This window comes from Pipistrellus hanaki (assembly GCF_964339955.1).
Source record: "Pipistrellus hanaki genome assembly, chromosome: 11".
Taxonomy (NCBI): Eukaryota; Metazoa; Chordata; class Mammalia; order Chiroptera; family Vespertilionidae; genus Pipistrellus; species Pipistrellus hanaki.
Window position 1 is genome coordinate 25967609 of NC_140513.1, and position 24461 is coordinate 25992069.

The window sequence follows — 24461 nt, forward strand, 5'->3', positions numbered from 1 at the left end:
TCATAGAATTTGAAAGTAAATTGAAGTCTCTTTTTAGCCATTTTTTGTTTTTAGTAGAGACCAAGATCCCATTCATTGGGAGATGTTTTCATAGGCATGAATGCCTGTGTTTGATCCAGGAATAATAAACGATTGACTATTACCCAGCAGCAGGGTGGGGTGGGATTCCTGACACTTATTTTTTTTAAGCAAAGGAAAAAACAACTGAACAGAAATTTGTTCTTTCAACAGCTTTTCTTGGAAATGTAGATGAAAGAGACTAGGATTGGTTGTTGTTTTTTTTTTTTAACCTTCATTGCAATAATTAAAAATATGATTGCACAAAGCTAGAGGGAATGCTGTTTTAAGTCAGTGTAAGTTATCTGACCTAGATGTTGCCATCAACTAACAAGGCATCTTCAGTTTATTAACTTTTTTATCTTAATGGGTTCTGAGTTCAAATGTTTTCTTTTCAAATGTAAATATTGGTTTTTGCTAATTTGAAATTCTTGAGCTTTGACTTGAGTATGCACAGAAAAGATCACTTCTGTTGGAGGTAGCTGGGAAATCCAGTGCTGGAATTTAAAAACAGCTAATGTGTTTTAAGACATTACATTGCATTGTACAAACCTTTTCCATGTAGAATAAAATCTAAAATTGTTTTAAAATAAAACTTTGATGCTAAGCATCACAAAAGAAAGGTTTGTTTCATTTAAAAAGTACTCTAGCCGAAACCGGTTTGGCTCAGTGGTAGAGCGTCGGTCTGCAGACTAAAAGGTCCCAGGTTCAATTCCAGTCAAGGGCATGTACATTGGTTGCAGGCACATCCCCGGTAGGGGGTGTGCAAGAGGCAGCTGGTCGATGTTTCTCTCTCATCGACGTTTCGAGCTCTCTATCTCTCTCCCTTTCTCTCTGTAAAAAATCAATAAAATATATTTTTAAAAAATAAAATAATAATAATAAGTACTCTAGCTGAAACTGGTTTGGCTCAATGGATAGAGCATCGCCTTGGGGACTGAAGGGACCTGGGTTCGATTCCGGTCAAGGGCATGTACCTTGGTTGCGGGCATATCCCCCGTGGGGGGTGTGCAAGAGGCAGCTGATCGATGACTCTCTCTCATCGATGTTTCTAACTCTCTATCTCTCTCCCTTCCTCTCTGTACAAAATCAATAAAATATACTTTAAAAAAAGAAAAGAATGTTAAGTATTATATATATTTTATCACAATAAAAACTACATCAATTTAGACTTATAAAAATGTGAATCCAGGGATTAAAAAGTAATTTCTCTTCTTGAAGAATAAACACATTTTTTTAATTTTTATTCTTTTTTAGAATGGCATTTTTTTTCAAGTTCTTTTTCTTAGAATCTTTATTGTTGAAAGTATTACATATGTCCTCCTTTTTCCCCGTTGACCCTCTCCAGCCCGCCCCTGCTCCCCACCATGGGCCTTCACCACCCTATTGTCTGTGTCCAGTGGTTATGCATGTATGCATACCAGTACAAATTCTTTGGTTGATCACCTCCCACCCATTCACCCTCTGAGATTCCACACTCTGTTCCATGCTTCCATGTCTCCAGATCCACTCCGTTCATCAATTTATTTTGTTAATTAGATTCCATGTATGAGTGAGATCATGTGATACTTGTCTTTCCCTGACTTATTTCACTTAGCATGATACTCTCCAGGTCCTCCATGCTGTCTCAAAGGGTAAGAGAGATATATATATATTTTTACTGTTGCACAGTATTCCATGGTATAAATGTATCACAGCTTTTTTATTCACTTGTCTACTGATGGGCACTTGGGCTGTTTCCAGATCTTAAATTGAACACACATTTTTTAAAGATAAAAAATAAAAATCTATCCTCTTAGTCTCCCCGGATAGCAAATTCACGTTTCTTTTAAATGTATTTTATCTTTGAATTTACAAAGTCAAAAAGAAAAATAATAAATTAAAATTATCACTAGAAAATTGCAGCAAGCATTGCCATCAGACAACTTTTACCCGAACCGTGAAGTGTGACTGTTTCCCATGAGTCCTCACGGTCCCCAGGAACAAGATCCTACTAGTCAGTCGAGAGCCATTCCATGTTGCAGAAACCCTCAGCTGGGTACCCTCTACTGCACACCCGATTGCTCTCCCACATCCGTCTTGCATCCTACGAGCATATTCTGAATTTTCAGTCCCTTTGGCCAAAATTCTCAGGAGCTTTTCCATATAAAACAAGAGCAGCAAGCAGACAAAACGATAACGCAATTCTAACAGAATCCCATTACAATCTAGGGTCTAGGTGGCCAGTTTGTTGACAAAATTAAACACGTCATCTTTGGCATTCACTGTTTTTCATTTCCTATTGCCTGGAAAATAACCGACAATACCCAATTACCTCTAAAACGTCAAGCCCCATAGAAATTATTTAATTCTTGCAGTGTCCCCTATATACTCATTCCACCATGCCTGTCTCCAACCCAGAGCAAGCCCCATGGGCTTAGGGATGAGGTCTCCCTGTGTCCTCTGACCTGAGGCCTTTCAGAAGGCCAACCTCCAGGAAACTCATCTTTTTTTATTAAAAATATGTTTTTATGGATTTCAGAGAAGAAGGGAGAGGGGGAGAGAGAGATAGAAACATCAATGATGATAGGCTGCCTCCTGCACACCCCCTACTATCATCAAATATCTAGTCATTTCCAAATCTGAAATTTCCACTTGTCTCAGAGATTGTGCCTTTGCACATTGCTCCCCCTTCAGTTACCTTCCACCATTAGAACATTGTCCCTAGAACCTTAGAGTGGAAACGTCACGTTCCATACTGAGATCAGCTCCTCGGCGGGCAGCATGCTAGTCCTTCTCATTAGCTCCAAGAGGGAGACAGGCTGGACTTCTGTCCACATGTTGCAGGTGAGAAGCCGGAGACTCTGAGAAGGAATGGAACTCCTCTTGCTCAAAGGGTGAGCCAGGGCTCTGGACCCAAACCCTCTCCTTCGGATGCCCAGGCCAAGGCTAGTCTTTCCATTTCCCGCCTTGGTTGCTGTTGCTTTCAATCCAAACGATGGTTTGTTTTGAGAGTACAAGATAACACATGCCCGGCGTCGGAGGTTTGGACAAAAACCAAAGCAGCATTAGAAGGAATTATATCCTCTGGGTTTAACGGCTCTAAACGGTTGGAAGTAATTTCCCTCTGTTTGATCATTTTTATACACAGATATTTTTATGAGACTAAGATTATAGGTGTACAGTTATACCTATGATTCACTTAATTTTATATCATATCCATCCCTGCTGTGTTAATAAAAAACCTTTGTGGATGTCATTTTAATGTGTGAATTTTTAATTCCATAAATATGCCATAATTATTATTTTTTAATAAATCTTTATTGTTCATATTATTACAAATGTTCCTCATTCCCCCCCCCACCTCCATTGCTCCCCTCCACCAGGTTCCCACCCCACCCTCTGCCCTTTCCCCACCCCCCATTGTCCTCATCCATAGGTGCACAGTTTATGTTCAGTCTCTTCCCACACCCCCCTCTCCCCTTTTCCCCGAGAATCGTCAGTTCACTCCCCTTCCATACCTCTGATTCTATTATATTCAACAGTTAATATTGTTCATCAGATTTTTTTTTAATTTCCTTGGTTTTTAGATTCACTTGTTGATAGTTACGTATTTGTTGTTCATAGTTTTTATCTTTATTTACTTTCTCTTTCGAAAGAACCCCCTTCAGCAATTCATATAATTCTGGTTTGGCGGTGATGAACTCCTTTAGCTTTTTTTTATTAGTGAAGCTCTTTATCTGGCCTTCGATTCTGAGTGATAGCTTTGCTGGGTAGATTATTTTTGGCTGTAGGTTCTTGCTATTCATCACCTTGAATATTTCTTGGCATTCCAGTCTGGCCTGCATGGTTTCCGTTGAGAAATCAGCTGACAATCGTATAGGTGCTCCTTTATAGGTAATTACCCGCTTAGCTCTTGCTGCTTTTAATATTCTCTCTTTGTCTTTTGCTCTTGGAATTTTAATTATGATATGTCTTGATATGGTCCTCTTTGGATTCCTTTTGTTTGGGGTTCTGTGTGCTTCCTGGACTTGTAAGTCTATTTCTTTCACCAGGTGGGGGAAGTTTTCTGTCACTATTTCTTTCAATATGTTTTCGGTATCTTGCTCTCTCTCATCTTCTGGGTCCCCCATAATTCTGATGTTGGTTCTGCGGCCGCCTTTTCGCGCGCACAGTTCTCTCTACCTTCACAGTTCCTGAGGTTCGCGTACCTTCTCTCTCCTTCCCAGACGGTAGAGCCTCCTCTCAGCCAGCCGTCTGGCGCTTCAGGGTGATGTTTCCCCTGTTTTTCAGTTCTAAATTCAAATTTGTTGTGGTAGGCTGCATTCGGGTGTCTACCCTATGCAGTCATCTTGGTTTCTCCTCTCAATATGCCATAATTATTGAGGTGCCATAAATTGGTGGACAGTTACTTTGTTTCCAATGTTTCTCTCGTAAATAATGATAAGATGAACAACTTTGTTCAGAAAACTCAATCCACTTCGGTTATTTTCTTAGGACTGGCTTGTAGAAGGGGATTGCTGGCTCAACAGGTACATGGACCCGCACACTCTCACCAGCAGGTGCTCAAGGAAATCGCTCTCAAGTTGATACAACTGTCCTTCAGAAGCAAAGTAACTTCTAAATTAGTTAAATAAATTTAACAGAAAATTGAACTCTTTAACTTCTCAAAATCATGCTTTGAACATATATTTCGTATGTCTGACAGCTTTGGTGGGTATAAAACTTGCTACACGTGAACATACAAGATTCCTGGATGCCCCTGGAGTGAGGGAAATGCTCCTACTGTATGTAAGCTGCCCAGCAGCAGAGATTCACAGAAAGGGTCTCACAGCAGCCTGGCCGGCCCAGCCCATCCTCTGAAATCCAGACTTGAATAAACACCTGTTCGTTCTTGGACATAAAATAGAATCTTCAAATGTAACAAGTCCCAAATAGAACCCTGTGGGCCAGTGCCCCTCTTACAACTGTGCAGCCTCAACTTTTACCGTAAGTAAATGGGGGCACCATCACCCACCAATTGTCCAGGCCAAAAACCTATGCACCATCCTTCCTTGATTACCTTCTCTCAGCCTCCTCATCCAATGCACCAGGGAGTCCTGTCTGCCCCCCTCAATGCATATCCAGGCTGCACCCCTTCAGGTGGTGCCCATGCTCCTTTGCAGGCCATGCTTCCCACCTCAGAGCATGTTTCTCCCCAGCTCAACCCCCCCCCCAGAGCTCCTTGCCACGCGTGGGAATAAACCCCAGTTCCCACACAATCTGTGTCCTGGCCAACTCCCCAACCTCATCTCCCACCACGTGCTCCTCCTTGCCTCCCCTCCAGCCACGCTGATGTCCTTCTGAGCTTCTTTCCTGAGGCCAAACCTGCACGCTCCTCTCAGCCGCAGCCTGGGATGCATGTCATCCGGATGGTCACACTGAGCTCCCTGCATACCACGCGGGTCTCTGTGTGAAGGGCACCTACTCACCTGCCCAAGATGAAACCCTCCCATTGCTTCCACCCCTCCTGCTTCATTCCTTCCCGTAATTCTCACTGCGGCCTGACAAACCATCTCCTCATTAGCTGGCTCACTGGCTACCTCCCCACTGAATGTTCACTCCAGGGGGAAGGGCCTTCCTCTGTGTGTCTGTTGCTCACACCCAGTACCCAGCACAGGGCACACTATACGGTAGCGCTTGGCACACGGTGGTGCTCAATAACCATTCACTATTGAATTGGTTCATTAATGAAGTAGAAAGCTATTATTATAAAGAATGTACATTAGATTCTGGCTTATTACAAAGCAGGACAAGCTAGAACTACCCATGAGAGGGAGTCAACAACCAAGGCTTTGTCGAGTGTAAACCACTAGGTAAATGGAGGGGATTGTCCTTACCTTCAATATGGCATTGTGCCAGAGGCTGTGCGCTCTGTAAAAATGGACAGGACGCAGTCTCTGCTCACATGAATCAAGGTATCAGCTCAAGAAGCTCTAGTCCAAGAGAAGCAGTTTGTCGTAAGTACACTAGATTTCTGCATATATTGGAGCCTATTTAAAGAGAGCATTTAGGAAAGTAATCATGTTCATTTTAGGAATAGAACTTTGAAAATTAATTTTGTTTTCAAACACTAATAAAAATAAGTGTTTATCAGATACTATCTGCATGTGAAAAAAAAGAACACTTTGTTAATAAAGTTTAATTTTCTGTAAAGTAAGTGGATCCCATTTCTGGTTTCTGTTAACTTGCACCGCGACATGACCTAGCTGCTGTAAGTATGCAAGAGCGGCATCTAGTGGCCATTCCCATCAACTCCAGCTCCGTGAAAGGTCTGAGAGACCAGTGGATGTCATCTCATCAGATTTCCAGATATCATGGACGTATAAATGTTTTGTTTTTAATATATTTTGATTAGGAGAGGAAAAGAGAGATAGAAACATCAATGATGACAAATGACAAAACCTCATTGATCAGCTGCCTCCTGCACACTCCCCACTTGGGATTGAGCCCTCAACCCGGGCATGTGCCCTGACAGGGAATTGAACCGTGACCTCCTGGTTCATAGGTCGATGATCAACCACTGAACCACACTGGCCGGGCTAAACGTTTTTTAAATGGAGACTTATATGGAGTTGCTAAGAGTAGGTGGTCCCCATCTAAGAACCCTTTCCTGTGGCCGGTGTCACATTGTGAGCAGTAGTGCTGGAGAGAGCCAGTCTTACACATCTCTTTGTGATCCTCAGTGACGTCACACAAGTTAACTTATAAATAAAATGTTTTTAAAAAATGCAGGACAATTTATGATCTCAGGAATTCCTGAGCATTCCTGTATCATTACTGAATGCTAACTGTTAGCACCCGTTTGGAATTTGGACACATTATTCTGGACCATTGACTTGCAAGCTTTTTAAAGCAGCAGGCTTCTTTCCATCACACAAAATCTACGTTGGAAAGAGAAGCTATAAAAGCGGTCAAAACGAAGCTCTGGCTGTGGAGACAAAGAAAAAGGAGACGTGCTTCTGTCCTGAACTTTGCGACCAAGCTGCTGAGGGACTCGGGGCTGTCGCTTTGGTGCCACTGAGTCTTGGTTTCCTCATCTCTCAGCTGCAGTGGATCAGCTCTCCTGGGCCCAGGCTCGTGCGGGAGACGCTGCTGAGAAGCTGTGCAAGCCTGGGGCACCTGGCGGAGTGTGAGGGGCTAGACCTCCACACCTGCTGCTGCAGCCTGTGTGTGAAGCCCCAGACTCCACAGCCAGCATGGCCGCTTTCCTGGGTTCTCTCTCTCTCCTCTCTCTCTCTCTCTCTCTCTCTCTCTCTCTCTCTCTCTCTCTCTCTCTCTCTCTCTCCTTTCTTCCCCCAGTAACTATCCCATTTAAGGGCTGGGCCTTCAATATCAGCCATTCCTTGGGTTTAGAGTCATTCAATAACTAGTTGGGATCACTCTCTCTCACATGAGAGTTATGGATTATAAAAAGGGGAGTGTGAATTATAAAAAAAAAAAGGGGGAGTATAATTATGAGGAAGTCAAAGTTACTGACATGGGGACCAGGAAGTTGTATTTCAGTCCAGAACCAATGTAGAGGCACCTGTCAGTTCCCTCTCCGAACGCCAGGCCGCACAGCTGCGAGAGGCCAGGGGGGCGTGCAGGCCTCCACATGCGCCCCGGGGAGCCGGGACCCGTGCTGCCTCCCGCCCGGCTGGGCGCGGGCGCCAGAAAGGGCGCGGATTCGGGTCACCTGCGGCCTGAGAGCTCAGGCTAAGTGGCGCTCTGGTATTGCTCAACCCAGAGAGCGCTCTCTTTGCAAACAAAACCACTCACTGAACAGTAAGAGGGACGTTTGCTTGTCTTAACCTTTGTACCATATTTGAAAGAAAACCATTATCACACGGAACAAAAGCCACCACATGCTTGTGAAAATAAATCCAACACAGAAGTAAACAGCACCAGCTTCCTCCTCCCTCCAGGCCTGTTGTCCCGGTGGCAACCATATCCTTCCAGACTTTTCTCGACATTCGTACACACACACACACACACACACACACACACGTGTACTTTAGGAGTGTTCTTGCTTTTGTTTTTGTTTTCTTACGGAGAAGGGATCTCTCTTTATTGGCTCTTTCTTTTTTTATGAAACCATTTTGTGACTGTTTTTTCTTTCTTTCTCTATTTATAATGGGTAGTTACCAAGTTAGTTCATTTTTGTAATGGCTATTAATTCATTTTGTGGATGTACTGTAATTTTTTTTATTTCCCTATAAATGGATTCTTGGAAATTATAATGCTTTACTATTAAGAATAATAGTTTGTTCCCTGGTCAGGGCACATACAAGAAGCAACCCATGGCCCAGGGGGTGACTCAGTTGGTTGGAGCACCATCCTGGACCCCAGGAAGATTGAGGGTTCGACTCCCAGTCGGGGCACATACCTGGGATGCAGGTTTGATCCTGGGGCGGGCAGGTACGGGAGGCAACCGATAGACATTTCTCTTTCCCATAAATGTCCGTCTTTCCTTTCTCCTTCATCTCTCTACAATCAATAAATTGAAGAAGGAAAAGGAGAAGACTGCAAGAATGCCCTCGGCCATATGTGTGTGCACACGTGTGCGGGTGCTTCCATGGGGGACAGCTGGGGTCGCGGGAGCGCACACGGCACAGCGCCTGCCCGTCCCCACGCCGTCACCCTCACCCTGCTGGCGCCAGCGCCTGAGAAGTGCGGTTTGCCGCCCACTGGTACCTGTAAGCTCTTTCAGTCCACCATCCCGAGCCAACAGCTTCCCCAGCTCCCAGACCGCAGCCCTGACACCCCCTTCCTCTGTGCTTTGGCCCGAAGCTTGGGAGTGCCAAGCAGAGCAAATCCAAGCCTGAATCCTGGTGAGCACGAAGGTTAAGTCAAAGACACTTCGCTGCTGAAACCAATTACCTCACACCAAGGCTGAAAACAACACACACACATTGTAACACACGTGGTAGGTAGGTAAGGGTATTGTCTTACGGTTCTGGAGGGCAGAGTCCAGGATGGGACTCGTGGACTCGAGTCCGGTGTCTGCAGAGCTGGCCCCTTCCACCCCCGAGTCTGTCTTTCTCCCGTCACATGCCTCCCCCCGGCCTCCCTCGCCTCCCTCTCCCACTTTAAGGATCCTGATTGCCTTCTCATGACATTGGGCCCACCTGGGCAACGCAGGCCAACCCTCTTTATAGGTCAGCCGGTTAGCGACTGGAATTCCCTGTGCCACGTGGTGTGCCATATTCACAGCTTCTGGGGATTAGGATGTGGACACCTTAGGGAGACCAGTATCATGCCAACCACAGGCACCACGTCTGAAGGAACAGGGCCCACACAGCAGCCTTCTGAGGAGATGAGAGCGGAGTCTGGGAGAGGTCCCTCTGGGGCCGGGCTGTGGTGAGGCAGGGCCCGGGACACTGCCGTGGTGAGGTCTGTGCGAGGACAGGACAGTGGGCAGGGGAGGGTGCAGGGAGGGTCAGGCTGAGGGCAGCTGTGCCCGCACCTCAGAGGTTCCCGAGGACACAGGGCCTCTCTGTGTGATGGCCTCGGCCTGGATTCCTGAGGGGCCTGTGGGAGGGAGGCCGGGAAGTCACCGGTGGTGGCCAGGAAGCCCCTCCCAGCCCTGGGCCCTGATGTCACCTCTCCAACTGGGGGAGGAGCTCCTGGGAGGCTCTGCAGCCTGGCCTGGACCTCGGATCAGGATCCCTGTGCTTCTCAGGAGGCACCGGCTGTGGGACAGCCAGGCCTGACCCCAGGCCTGACCCCAGGCCTGACCCTGGGCGAGGCTGAGTCCCAGAACACTCTCCACCCACCCAAACACTCTCCACCCACCCAAACACACCCCTCAGGCCCAGAAGTTCCTGCAGTCACCCTCGCTCCAGATCCCGGCAGCCATTGCCCCACTCCCCTGGGTACCTCACCTCCACTGTGAGGATGAGGCAGAAGGGAGTGTGTGGTGTGTGTGTGTGGTGGTGGTGTGTGTGTGGTGTGTGTGTATGTGTGTGTGTATGTGTGTGTGGTGTATGTGTGTGGTGTATGTGTGTGTGTGATCTACCCTCGTCTGTGTATGCTCCTCTGTCCTCAGAGAGTTTATCTGTCACCATTTCTATGCCTGTGTTTGACTGTGGTTTTGTATTTCTATCTCTGATTGAAGTTGGTTTACATTTTTTTAAAAATAACTTTAGTTTCATTTTCTTTGTTAGTTTCCTGTGGTTTTTTTTTCTTATTTAAAAGCAAACGATTTATGACAGGAAATAAAATAAACAAAAAAGAAAACATTTGAAATACAAACAGTCCCACCCACCCAGGGACCATCACCAGTGAAGACCTAGGCAGAAGCTTTTTCTATGCATCTTGCAGGCACCTAAGTGCATTTTGACACAAATGCAATTTTACTACAAGGCAGGTATTGTTCTCTCTTTGACTCTACTTTTACTTACTGAGATGATGAATGCCCTTTGTTGAGTTTAAATCTGCCCTAGCCAGTTTGGCTCAGTGAGTAGAGCATCAGCCTGTGGACTGAAGGGTCCCGGGTTCGATTCCGGTCAAGGACCCTGGTTGCAGACATGATCCCCAGCCCTGGTCAGGGTGCATGCGGGAGGAAACCAATCCACGAGTCTCTTCTATTGATGTTTCCCTCTCTCTGTCTCTCCCCATTCCTCCCGCTCTCTAAAAATCAATTGAACAATACCCTTGAGTGAGGATTAGCAACAATAAATCTCCCCATTGTTCTAAGCTGTGTCAATGTCAGGGCTGTGCTAGGATTTGCTGGACCGGCCCCCTGTCCTCTTGATTGGTGTTTTGGCTGTGTCTGTTTTCACTGTCACAAATGCCCTGGATGAGTGAGTGTGTGTGTGTGTGTGTGTGTGTGTGTGTGTGTGTAAGAGGGGCTTGTCTTTCTAAGTGTCATGTCCTGAGGGGAGCTGGGACCTGGCCTGGCGAGGACCCTTTTCTCCTTGGAACAAATGGCTTCCTTTAAGGAAGGTGCTTTCCCAGAAACATGTTATTTCAGGGCCTCCTGATTCCAGAATGCCCCTTGTCCCAGAGACACACGGCGCCCTCGCTGAGGCCGGATGTGGACAAAGAGCAGGGGGGTGAGCTCCTCCCGACAGCTGGGCTTTGCAGGTCTCCCCCTCCCAGACATCCTCCTGACAAGGCAGGACAGGGAAACTGAGGCCCAGCAAGTTCGTGGTGGGGTGGGGCTTGGACAGGGCTGGGTAGAGCACAGCAGGGGTGCGGCTGGGAGGGGAGCCCAGGAGGTGAGGGAGAGCTGGGGGGGAGCCCAGGAGGTGAGGGGGAGCTGGGAGGGGAGCCCAGGAGGTGAGGGGGGAGCTGGGAGGGGAGCCCAGGAGGTGAGGGGGGAGCTGGGAGGGGAGCCCAGGAGGTGAGGGGGGAGCTGGGAGGGGAGCCCAGGAGGTGAGGGAGAGCTGGGAGGGAAGCCCAGGAGGTGAGGGGTGTGGCAGGGAGGGAAGCCCAGGAGGTGAGGGGGGGCTGGGAGGGGAGCCCAGGAGGTGAGGGGGGGCTGGGAGGGAGCCCAGGAGGTGAGGGGAAGCAGGCCTGTGCATGGAGAGGGCAGTGGCATCTGCGGAGAGAAGCCTTGGGAGGCCCGCAGGCCAGCTCAGGGCTCCGGCCATCAGCCTGGAAGTCCCCCTCACAGGTGTTATCTGGAGTGAGGGGTGGCCTGCCCGTTAGGTCTGTGAGTGACAGAGATCCCTCTCTTCCTCAAAGTCAGAGTTGGCAGTGGGGGCAGGTGTGAGCAGGGCTCTGTCCAGGGAAACCCAGAGCAAACCAATCCCAGGGGCTCTGGCCGTTTGTCCTGAAGACATACAGCACTCACCTCCCGGCCCAGACCCTGTGCGGAGGGCAGGCCGGCAACTCTGCTCCCTCAGGCCCCTGGGGCGGCACTGCTGCAGGCACTGGCCCCGAGCACCCCAGAGAGGGCGGCTCTGGGCTGAGGGCGGCTCCGGGGTGAGGGCGGCTCTGGGGTGAGGGCGGCTCTGGGGGTGAGGGCGGCTCTGGGGTGAGGGCGGCTCTGGGGGTGAGGGCGGCTCTGGGCTGAGGGCGGCTCCGGGGTGAGGGCGGCTCCGGGGTGAGGGCGGCTCTGGGGGTGAGGGCGGCTCTGGGGGTGAGGGCGGCTCTGGGGTGAGGGCGGCTCCGGGGTGAGGGCGGCTCCGGGGTGAGGGCGGCTCTGGGGGTGCGGGCCGCTCTGGGGGTGAGGGCGGCTCTGGGGGTGAGGCTGCAGTGAGCACCTGGAGGGGAGACACAGAAAGCACAGTGCCTGCGCAGCAGGAGGCCGAGGAACAGGAACCAGTCACAGCAGAAGGAACAGAGGAGCCTGGGTTAGGACTGGGCAGCCTGGGCTCACGGTGCCTCTGCTCAGGGTGACCTGGAGTGACCCCTTCCCTCGCTGCCACCAGATAAGAACACTCCGGGCTCTGCTAGGTTCCAGTGCCCACTCAAGTCCCTGCCCCTGCACTGGGCAGAGAGGGGCTTCTGGCTGGCCTGCCCCGGACACAAGGGGCTGCATTTTGAATGGCAGGGGCATTTTGGCCAACACACATCACAGCATACACACACCACACAACACGCATGCTCACACACCAAGCACTCACACACCACACATACCCCACACTCACACCACATACCACACACTCACCCCACGCCCACACCCACACACTCCGAACACGTAACAGAAGAGGATGTTGGAGCAGCTCACCCCTTCTCTGCTCATCCTCCAGCCTCTCCTCGCCCCGCCCCTCCCATGCCCACCTCTGAGCAGGTGGAGAAAGCAGACCACCTGGCATGACACCTTCACCTCCCTCTCCCCCCACCTCCCCACACGCTCTCAAACAGCCTTTGCCTGAACCCCAACACCCTTCCCGCAGCGTTCCCAACCCCATCCAGGCTGCCCCGTCCGCCTGCCCGCTCCTGTGTGCGGCTCCCAGGCCTCCCTCCCCAGGGGCCGCTTCCAAGAGTCCCTTCCTTGCTGGCGCACCTAGACTCTCTCTCCGATCCTTCTCCTTTGGGCCTCACAGGGCTCGACCTCCCTCCCTTATTAAAATAATAATAATGAACTCTCCCTCAGTGCAGTGCCTCTCACCACACACATCACTCTCCTTCCTTTCAAATGGCCTCCGACCTCGACCTTTCCTCCCTCAGCTCCCACCGACCCCACGCACACACACACACACACACACACACACACACACACGCCCCCACGTGCACACCACGGCAGGGCTGCTCCTTCCCTCACTGTTCTCACCAAGGTCACTGCCAACTGTCGTGTTGCAAAACTCTTCTCTGCGCTCGCCTTTGCTGATGCTTCCCTCCAGTTGCACACACACACCCCCCATCCCGCCCGGAGAGCCACCCTCGCCTTTGCAGGGTTGCCGGGTAAAATATCGGCCCCAGTTACGTTAGAATCTCAGACAACAAATGTTTCATGTAAGTATGCCCCACATATTACAGGGGACATTATTTATACTGGAAATTGTTTGCTGCCTGGGATTAAAATGAGGTGGATGTCCTGTATTTTTATTCGCTAAATCGGACAACCCTATTCCCTGCTTCTTTGCCCCCGCCCCCCGCCCAGCTCCCTACCTTCCTGTCTTCTCCAGCTGCTCCTCCTTTTGTCAGCTGCCCAGGTGCTGGCCCTCACTGCCCCTTCTCCAGCTGCCCGCTCTCCTGGGGCAGGGCTTGACAGCCTGCCCCTCACCCGCAGAGTGAGGCCGAGACCTCCACCCCTCCCATTGCTCTGCTTTCAGAGTGACAGGTGTGATTCCAGCCGACACGCCCCGCCCTCCACTGACCAGGGCGGGTTGTGCGCACACAGTACAGGGACAGAGCCCTGGGTCCGGGGTCCTAATATCGGGTCCAGCTGAAGATGCCTGGCCTGGAGCAGAGCCGGCTTTGTCTGAGGGCAGAGAGCACCGGAGGCCGACTCTTTTCATCCCTGGCAGATCTTGCACCGCCGTCTCTGCCCACAGGGAGCTCTTGTTTCCAGGCATTTCTTTGTGCTGGACACGCTCACTCATCTCTGACTGATCTGGTGCCTCTGAGAACAGGCCCCTGCCGAGCTCCTGTGGAGATGCACCGACCATGGCCCCTTCAAGGAAGGAGAGGCTGTGGGGGCAGGTGTGAGCCACAGAGTAAACCCTGGCCGGGAGGGGCGGCTCTCAGAGGAGGAGCAAAGGTGGGGAATATTAAGGGCCTCCATCACAACTTGACCTCTACCCAGTTTGCTCCCTCCTTCTTCCCCTCTCGGACGTTGGTTCCCTGTAACATCTTGCATCCCAAACTTCGTCTCGGTCCCGTTCAGAGAACACGGCCTACGGCAGCTCCCTTCGCTCGGCCCCCAGCTCCTCCCCGCAGCCAGCTTTCCTCCACATGCATCTAGGAAGCCCTGCTCGGGAGCTCTAGGTCCAAAGTGACCAAGACACGGTCCCCAGGGGTTGTGCCCCTCGCCTCCCCCTGCTCACCCACTCCATCCCTCTGCACCACCCTGTCTCTATCCCTGCCCCGCACCCCATGACCCTCTGCAGCTCCGGCCTCTCTCTCCAAGGCCTTCCCGTGGCAGCCACATGGCCACGGTGGCCGGTCTGGGCACACGCAGAGGCCAGAGCCCGCTCAGGGCCAGTCCTGAATACAGCCGGCTAGCCAGGAGACTCAGAATTCTGTACCTTTCAAACTATACTCTACATATGGCACAGCGTTTATTTCGTGGGTACAGAGAAAACAGATTTTCCAAGAAAAAGATCTGAGCCGTTCTTTGTGATGGAACACGCCCTCGATGTAACATTTTCACTTATCTGGCATTGGCATGGTCTTTGAGTTCCTGATTCTCTGTCATTCCGGGCTCAAATCGCTCACATTCTCTACGGATAGAAGGGACCCGTGAGAAAAAAGTAAGAAAGTCTCTTTCAAAGTATGTTTCAAAGTCTTCTTTCTGGCTCTCCTGTTCGCAAACCTCTCACACTTTCTGTGACTCTGGCTTTCTCTTCTGCTTCCTTTGGTGGTTTTCCAGCCCCGACTCTTGGGAGACCCATAAAAGGATATTCCTCCTCCATCATAAAACAAATCACTGGCTGCCCGTTGGTTTCAGCACATTAAGGCTGATTTCAGGCGACTGGCAGGGGCTGGCCTCGGGCTTGCGCTCTGTGAGGTCCGCACATGCAAGTGGCAAACGGCCCAGCGAGGGGAGCAGGCAAGACGTGTCTTGTAAAAAGCGTCCACTGGAGGGCGCAGCTTCCTCTGGTGGCAATAGACCCTGTTTATAGGCATCCTGGGACAAACCTGAGTGAACGGGATCTGCTGCCGGTAAATTCCAGTTCCCCCGCGGGTCAGAAGAGCTGGCCACCGTGGGCGGAGTCCAGTGGAGCTCCTGGGGGTCAGGGCGGACGCCACCTGGTCCCATCAGGGTGGATCTCCGGGGCCGGAGGGCATAGCAGCCTGGGATGGGATGCACCAGGGAGACTGCTGGGCTCGGGCAGGGGAGGGCAGGATGCCAGCCTTGGGGGAGTGGGACATCGGGAAGGCTGGCTGGGGGCTGAGTCTGACCCAGCAGCTGGGCCCATCCTGGGGGCTGCCGGGCCTCACATGAAGGTCCAGAAGTCCCGGGCGCCCGCCACTGCCTGGCCGTGGCGGCCCGGCCCCGTGAAGAGAGAGGCCTCCTGGCGAAACGTGGCCACCGTGAAGCTGCGGCCGGGCCCAGCCTGGGGGTCCGGGGCCTTCGCGTCGCAGCTGAAGCAGCAGAGGATGCAGGTGATGGCCACGGTGATCACGAACAGCACGGCCACCATGCCGATCACCGCCGTCTCCATGGCCCCGCCCGGCAGCCGGCGCACCGAGCCACCCTGGGTGCAGCCCGAAGCCTCAGCTCCCCATCCGAAGCCGGGCTCTGGGTGGCTCTTCCAGCGGGTCCCTGAGGTCTTCTAAGAAGATACCGGTGCGGGGTCCTGGGTCGTGCGCCCTCGAGACCGTGGGGCGCTCTGCATGGCACTGCTCAGGCCTCGGTCACTGTTTCCTCCATCTGGCCAGGCTTGTGGTCAGCTCCACCGGGCGTCTCTGGAAGGAACGGGGACCCGAGAGATGTGCGCTCAGTCTCCCGAGCTCGGAGGAGCCGGGAGGAGGGGGCAGAAGGCTGCTCCCGGGGAGCCTTGCCAACCAGGGCCTCTGGCGACGCCTGCGGATTCGGGAGAGTCTGTGCGCTCAGACAAAAGACAGAAGACGCCCCGTGCTGCGGATCCGGGATGAGCGGGCTCCTCCCCTGGAGGAACCGTGGGCCGGTCCTGGAATCAGCCTATTCGCTGCCTCCCGAGCCCCGGGCCTGTGCTGGGCAGGGACACAGGTGGACAGAAGACAATGCCAACCTTGGACACCGTGGGGCGTCTGTGAGTCCGGGGGCCGGGGGCAGGGCTGTGGGGGAGGCCTGTTTCGTGTGGCCTCCATTTCTGCATTAGTTTGGAGAGTGTTTAGATAAGGCCGGACATGGGGCCTTTGTCCTACTGCTCCCCAGAGAGCCGGCTGCTGTGCCGGCCCCAGCCCTCTGGCCGCCCGCTCGCCCGCTGCCGCCCTCAGAGGCTGTGAGCGCTTACCCTGGGCTCGTCTGGAACAACAGCTCTGACTGTGTGTGGTCCCATGGTCTCCGGACCCGGCGGCCACCCCAGGAGCCGGGTCACAGCACGCCCAAGCCTGGTGCTGCCGCTCTGGTCCGGCGGGGACAAGGCTCCGAGATGTCTGAGTGGCTGAGAGCACTTCCCGAATGCCTTCCTGCCTATGAGTGAGGGCCCAGGACTTCCTGCCTGCCTTCCCCCAGCAGGGAGCGGAGGCCCAGGGCCTGCACAGCTGCCTGTCGCCCTTGGTGACTGCACTCACCCCACCACCCAAGCACACTCAGGCCATTCCAGTCCTGCCCCAGGTTCTCTGCTTCACTGAGTGAGGGCGAGCCAGGCCAGGTCACTGAGGAGTCTGACAATCACTCCGTCACAGCTCTTTCACAGCCAGCACCTCCTGAGGCCACCGCGTCTAAAAAGGAGATGGGGCTGAAACCGGTTTCGCTCAGCAAATAGAGCGTCAGCCTGCGGACTCAAGGGTCCCAGGTTCGATTCTGGTCAAGGGCATGTACCTTGGTTGCGGGCACATCTCCAGTGTGGGGTGTGCAGGAGGCAGCTGATTAATGTTTCTAACTCTCTACCCTCTCCTTTCCTCTCTGAAAAAAAATCAATAAAATATATTTTTTTAATAAAAAATAAATAAAAAGGAGATAGGGTTATTGGCCCTACTTTACCCAAACTCTGAGCAGTAGAGTAGTGAGAAACAGTAATTCCAGGCAGAGGACGCAGCCAGGCATTCGCTCACATAACTGGCCCAGCAGCTCTGTGAGGTGGTTTCCTCTCCCTTTTTCAGAGTCAGATGCTGGTGAGCAGAGGTTACAGCACACCTGTGGCCTGTTGCTAATTTGTAGTGATGACAAGAGCACCAAATGGCCGAAGAGGGACTTCCTGCCTTCCCTCTTAGTTCAATGCTCTTTCTGTTAAGGGCAGAAATAGAATAGTGGGGACTAGCTACAGTTATCCCATCTACAATAATAAAGAGGGAACATGCTAATTGGCCATCATGCCCTCACAAAGATAGCGGTGCCCAAAGCCAATATGAAAGGAATATGCTAATTGACTGTCACATCCTCAAAGATGGTGGCACCCACAACCACAAGATGGCAGTGCCCAGTCCCCTCAGCTCCGCTCGGGTGGCAGGTGTGCAGCACAGCGGGTCATCCCCCAGGCGGGTCCGGCTGCTCCGAGCACCTGCCTCCAGAGTCCCCCAGTCCCTTCAGACCCCCAGCCACCCAGGGCCAGTCCAAGGCACAGGCAAGCTTCGGATGGCAGCTGCCCAGACGCCCAGGGCTACCCGAGGCTCAGGTAACCAGGGCTGCCCAAGGCTTGTGCTGCCGGCAGTGGCAGCAGCAGAGTTGTGATGGGGCATCACCTTCCCCTGATCACTGGGTCACCTCCTGCCCCTGAGGGCTCCCAGATGGTGAGAGGGGGCAGGCTTGGCTGAGGGACACCCCTCTCTAGTGCATGAATTTCCATGCCCTGGGCCTCTTGTAAGAAATATGAATCATGCTCTGTTTACCATGATATTCTGTTCTGATTAGAGAAAGCACATTACAACCTGGCTGAGAGTTGTATGCCCTGGGACATGGGAGCTGACACAGAAATGCAGGTAATCCTCCTTTCCCGAGAACTGCCTGTCGCTATGGAGAGATTTACAGCCTCCTGACTGAAACAATCCAGTCCTGGAGGCACCTGCCCTTTGCAACCCCCAGCCCTCTTGCCTGTAACCATTCTACCTTGCCTACTTTCCCGTGCCTGTAATTCTTACTTTCTCACGTAATCTTTGCCCTTCTACCCAACATAAGCAGCTGGTTTATGGGGAGAGGCAGAGCAGATTTTTGTGGATGACCTGCTGCTCTCCCATCCTGGAATAAACACAATATGATTCAACAGTGTCTCTGCTTAATTGGTTCAAGTAGTGACGGGCAGCCCAGACCCATTGATTGTCCGGTTACATTTCCTTAGAGCAGTCCCCTCATTCTCCAGTTTTACTGATCAGAGTACGGAGGCTCAGAGAGGGCTGAGGGCTAGCCCAAGGTCACACAGCCCAGGTCCTTTTCCATTTCTCCAAGGCCCCAGTAAGCTTTCTTTAGTAGCAGCTAAGGTACTGCCTACACATAGAATGGGAGAGTGACTGCTGGGAGTACAATGCCCTGTCAAATTCTCACTCTTCTTTGCCGAAACCAGTTTGGCTCAATGGATAGAGTGTTGGCCTGTAGACTGAAAGGTCCCAGGTTTGATTCCGGTCAAGGGCATGTACCTTGGTTACTGGCACATCCCTAGTAGTGGGTGTGCAAGAGGCAGCTGATTGATGATTCTCTCTCATCAATGTTTCTAACTCTCTATCCCTCTCTCTTCCTCTCTGTAAAAAATCAATAAAATATATATATATTTTTAAAAATTCTCACTCTTCCCTTTTCTAAGATGATTGAACAAACCTGGGCGTGGGGCTGCTCCTCCGAGAGGGCAGAGGAGGAGCACGGAGCACGCCGGGGCCGTGCCTGGAAGCTGGACACCTGGAACGGCTTGCGTTAACTGGGACGACCAGAGAGAAGGGAATGTGAGGAGCCAATCTGGTGCTGGTGGCTTCAGATTGAATAACCAAGGTCAACTAGTCAGTTCAGGAGATAGAGGGTACCAGGCAGATCCGGTGTCAAGCTGGGTTACCTGTTCCTTTGACTTCTCCTTTGCCTGTTCTTTGTGGGTGAATGGAGCTGGAGACCACCAGCTCTGGTAGGTGTGCGTTGTTCAGCATTTTAAAAACTAGCCCCGCTCGCCGAAACCAGTTTGGCTCAGTGGATAGAGTGTAGGCCTGCAGACTAAAAGGTCCCAGGTTCGATTCCGGTCAAGGGTTTGTACCTTGGTTGCGGGCACATCCCCAGTGAGGGGTATGCAAGAGGCAGCTGATCGGTGATTCTCTCTCGTCGATGTTTCTAACTCTCTATCCCTCTCTCTTCCTCTCTGTAAAAAATCAATAAAATATATTTTTTTTAAAAACCAAAAAAACAAAAATTAGCCCTGCTGATGTGGCTCAGTGATTCAGAGTCAACATAGGAACCAGAAGGTCATGGTTCAATTCCCGTTCAGGGCATATGCCTGGTTGCAGGCTTGATCCCCGGTAGGGGGCATGCAGGAGGCAGCTGATCAATGATTCTCTCTTATCATTGATGTTTCTATCTCTCTCCCCTTCCCTCCCTTCCTCTCTGAAATTAATAAAAATTAAACTAAAGTCGAATAAAGCACAAGGGTTCAGGCCTCTTACCTTCTGCCTTGTATCGATTTCCTTTTCTGTTTCTGAGGTTTGGGGACCCTCCTTGGATTCACCTGTAAAATAGGCCGTCTGGTCCATGCTCGTAACAGGCAATCAGTAATTGTGGCATAATGAGAGGGACCCCAGTTATACCGTGAGGACAGCACAGTCTGCTTTGAAGGCTCTTAGCAGTCTTCATGGACCTCACACTGGCAATCTGCAACACGGAATGACCAATGTGGCATCTCAAGCACAGGGCAAACACACACACACACACACACACACACACACACACACACAGAAACACAACAATAAAAACCATGGATAAAGATGGACCAAGTTCAGCACCTCCTGCAGGAGTGGGGTTTCTGGAGGTCCCAGAGCTTATCTGCCCTCGAGATGGGCTGCAAGGAGGTGGCGCTCAGGAGGCCAGCCAGGGCAGCCTCAGCCTCCTCCCAGCTCAGTACCCTCTCCCCCAACCATCCTCAACAGTCTCTTCCCGATTATCAGCATTATCAGGAGAGCTGAGAAGAGCAGGACAGCATCAACCTTTGCCCACAATTCAGAGATGTTTGTCCTAAGGGTATTTTCCACCCCATTTCTTAGAGTCCTGTCTTTCAGTAATCCTCTGATATACAGCCCCTGCCCCTGGGCTGCAGATGCCAAAAGATGCCTATCACTTATAGACACGAATGTGTCCTTCAGCATCCTCTTCATCAAGTGACCAGAAAGAGACCACTTTCCATACCTCCCGCTTATATTAATGAGGGAAAAGGTGATGCAGGCGCCCTGCCATAAAGAACTGGCGTGGGCTCTGCAGAGAGGAGGGGAGACGGCCAGAGGGCTACAGCCTCCACCTGTTAAATGTTCCCTGCCTTTCAGACCCCACCCCCAAACCTAGGGAGGTGGAGCAGAAGCCTCCTGGGAGGCCCCAGGAGCCCAGAGACCTAACCCCGCAGGGCCCTGTGCTCTCCTTGGTGTCCCTCAGGCCCCACCCGCACTCATATTTACTTTTCCAGAGTCTCCAGGGGAGAATCCTTCCTGAGGATCTGCTGTGTGGGTGGCAGGGAGCCCTTAGAGAGTTCTCAGCTCTCTGAGGGCAGAGGGCCCTTGAATCCTGCCATAAATCTCTGGGGAGAGAGATAAAGTGTGGTCAGTGCTCCAAAATAAATACAACAATAATAATAATAATAATAATAATAATAATAATAAATAGTAATAAAGTTGGGAACCCATGGGAGGGCTTCTTCTTGGACAAAGACACAGAGAGGGTAAAGTTCAGGGTGTTTTGGGGGGTTGAGCCTGGAGCAGTGTGAATGGAACAAAAGAGCAAGGGGGTAGGTGAACCAGACCAGGGGCCTTGAATGGCCAACCAAGAGGCAGAGACTTCATCCCAAGGGCAATGAGTAGTTTCAGCCATTCCCTCAGGCTGTCTCACGGAGATGCTTCAGAAAGTGGCAGGGCTGGACCCAGGCTGGGCAGGGGGATGAGCCAGGGTGGGCTCTGGGGTGGGGGAGGGGAGGCAGACTGGAAGGACACTGCACAGATAAAACCAACAACACATGGACACACAGGGCCCACTTTCCCATCCCAGAAACCCAGTGTGACTGTCCGTGTGAATCTGCCTCCCTCGCCCCGTACCCCCGACCCAAGCACTCACAGAGAATCCACAGGGAAACAGAAAAGAAACAGGACGTTCTGTTCAGTTCTGTCCCCGTGAGTCAGCAGGCCCCTGGCTCTCAGGCCCCTCCCCACGCCCCCAGGCCTCTCCCCCTTCACTTCCCACCCGGCCCACAGGCCCAGGCTGCCGCCCGGAACAGGATTTCCTCCGCCCGGTGGAACTCCGCCAGCTGCTCCCAGGATGTTGGGAACTCGGCTCCCAGCCGCCTCCCCTCGGGCTCTGGCCGGGCGTCTCTGCTGTCCGTCCCACTTCAGGGAGGAGGAAACTGAGACCCCAGCAGGCAGGCACTCCCCAAGGCCAGCCAGCACCGCAGCCCCAGGTTAAAGAAGTTCCTCCCCACCCCCAGCCCCAGGGCCACACACCAGGCGCCAGGAGGGCGGCTAGCTGGCTGGAGACTCAAGGCCTGGATAAGAAACCCTGACCCAGTTACCAAGGAAACACTGAATTCAATACAGACCGTGGGAGGGGCTCTGCGGTCCCAGGGCTCAGTCTGCCCTGGAAATGGGCTGGAAAGAGCCCCATAGGTAGAACCCTGGCCCAGCCTGGTGGCTCGGCCTCCTCCTTCTGAGGCCTGGACTCTCCCACAGAGCCCCCTGGCACACAGACAGCCCCCTCTGTGTTGTGTGTGTGTGTGTGTGTGTGTGTGTGTGTGGTTTCTTTGGTTTTTTTTGGGGGGGAGGGTCTTGTAAATCCTCACCTGAGGCTATTTTTTCTTGATTTTTAGAGAGAGTGGGAGGGATGGGAGAGACAGAGAGAGAGAAACATTGATGTGAGAGAGATATCGATGGGTTGCCTCCTGCACACGCCCAGACCAAGGCCAGGGATAGAGCTTGCAACTGAGGTACGTGCCCTCGACCATAATCAAACCTCACCCTTCCGTACACAGTCCGAAGCTCTACCCACTGAGCAAACTGGCAAGGGTAAAAGCCCCCTCTGGACAGGGCTGCACCCAGCCTTAATCCTCCTCAGAACTCGGGCCCCATGCCTTTCTCACCTACTGTCCACCAGGCCTGCAGCGCCCACCCAGTTCCCCACTCACAGCCAGTCCTCAGACCCCAGCCAGCCGCCACCCCCCCAGACTCTCACTTCCCGTCAGAGGGCAGTCCCAGGGCAACGCAGACTCAGGCCTGGCTGCTCCCTCCCTCCCGCTTGAGCTGTAATCAAGAGCCTCTTCACAAAGCTTCTCTGTGGTTTTCGTCTTTATTTTTGAATTAAGTCTCCCGTGAATTAACTGTGCAGCCTCATTGCTGCCTTGTCCAAATGAAAGGGCGTTGCCAGGGCCCCTCCCGGCTAACTCCATCCCCGCACCCCCAAGCCAGCGGGGAGGATGTCAGAGGGGAGCACTTCAGAGGGAGCACGGCACATCTTCCAGGCATCCGCGTGCCCCGGTGCGCCGCAGGTGCCCGCTGGCAGTTACAGTCGCGAGGTGGCGTCCATCCCCCAAAGGTCACCCCTGCTCTCACCCTCCTCGCCCTGCAGCGTGAGCAGGGCCGCCCCGGGTGCTCCTCCGTCCTGTCCTCCGCTCCACAGCTCCCTGGGGCGCCGGATGCAAACGAAGCCCACGCAGGACCGTGCCCTTCTGCACCGGAACATGGAGTCCACTCCTCCTGGCGCCGGGAGGACAGGCAGGGGCCGCCCTCCACGGGCGTCAGCGGCGGCCTCGGTGGGTGTGGAGGTAGGTCTGGTGGGGGCGGTGGTGGTGCAGATGCTGGTGGTGCAGCCCCGCGTGGTGCATGTGAGGCGCGTGGCCGGGGTAGTGGGGGTGGTGGGGGTGGTGGTGGAAGTGTCCCAGGCGGCCCCGGGCCGGGAAGAACCACGGCCGGGTCTGCCGCACGCGGTTTCTCCGGACGGCCGGACGGTTCATCTCCACGTCGTGGTCCTGCTGTCCGCCGTGCAGGCAGGCGGCCAGCACCAGCACCAGCAGCAGCAGGGCCAGGGCGGCGCCTGCGATGAAGCCCGCGAGAGCCGTGCTCCCCAGGAGCCCGAGCATCTGGGAGCTGGAGAGTCCCCTCTGCTCAGTGGCTCCTGCTGCTTCCTCCCTCCGGCGGCGTCTCTCAGCCCTCCCAGCCGCTGAACTTTGTTGTCTCAGTTCCTGGGGGCTGGACAGCGGCCAGGGAATGTGGACACGGCCTCTTTGGGCTGGAGCTGCAGGCCAGGGCGAGGCCAGGCAACTGTTAACTCTGAGGGGAGGCTGGGGGAGGACAGAGGGGAGGGCTGAGGAGGGAAGAGCCCTGAGCCTGCAGATAAGAGGCCTAGGCCCCCAGCCCTGCTGCCTGGCCAAGGGCCCAGGCCTGCACTTCCCCCTCCCTGGGCCTCAGCGCCTCCCTCTTTTAGACACAAGAAAGAACAGCGACTAAGAACAGGGGTTCTGGAACCACACAACTCACTAGCTCTGTGGCTGCACAAGTTGCCTGTCCTCTCTGTGCCTCGTTTCTTCATTTAAAATGGCTAATTAAGAGCATCTTTCCTCTTAGGATTTCCTGAGGACTCGGGAGTTAAGATATATAAAGCACTTAAACCAGTTCCTAACGCGTGTGCCATCAATATTATTGTGAAACCAGACAGCACATGGTTCAGGGTTTCCGGTCACTGCTTGAGCCAATTACGCAGAGACAGGGTCGAATCATACAGGAGTGTTTATTCCAATGATGCCGGCAGTATGGGAGGGCGGCAGTCGTCCACAAAAATCTGCTCGAGCACCTCCAACTAGCTGGCTTAACGTGGGGCCAGGAAGAAAGGCTGCATGCAGGGGGAGCAGAGGGGTGGCTGCAGGGTCTGTGGTCCTGTGTCTCTTTCCGGGATCTTGGCGTTTCAATGGTGTTAAAACCCAGCGTGGCCAGCTCCTGGAACCTGGGAATGGTCAGCATTCCTGAGGCAAACTCCCGGAGGGGGTCAGGGT

At 52.9% G+C, this 24461-nt stretch overlaps 3 protein-coding genes across 3 annotated transcripts in view; all 3 read right to left on the bottom strand.

The window, feature by feature from the left end:
- Positions 1-19983, bottom strand: part of LOC311630048 (olfactory receptor 13C7-like) — a 52346-nt gene extending 32363 nt beyond the window's left edge. The window contains exon 1 of the mRNA XM_084898778.1: positions 19894-19983. The gene's annotated coding sequence lies outside the window, so the exon portion shown is untranslated. The remainder of the gene's footprint in view (positions 1-19893) is intronic.
- SPAAR (small regulatory polypeptide of amino acid response) lies at positions 14709-19999 on the bottom strand. The gene is made up of 2 exons (XM_084898802.1): positions 19894-19999; positions 14709-16201 (listed from the first exon to the last, which is right to left on the bottom strand). The coding sequence occupies exon 2, from the start codon at positions 15837-15839 to the stop codon at positions 15612-15614; it is 228 nt and encodes a 75-aa protein (XP_084754928.1). The 5' UTR covers positions 15840-16201; positions 19894-19999; the 3' UTR covers positions 14709-15611.
- A 2728-nt stretch (positions 20000-22727) lies between these two features.
- On the bottom strand, positions 22728-24089 carry HRCT1 (histidine rich carboxyl terminus 1). Its single transcript, XM_084898801.1, has one exon. It carries the CDS (start codon positions 23550-23552, stop codon positions 23211-23213), a length of 342 nt encoding a protein of 113 aa, XP_084754927.1. The 5' UTR covers positions 23553-24089; the 3' UTR covers positions 22728-23210.
- Positions 24090-24461: the final 372 nt, after the last annotated feature.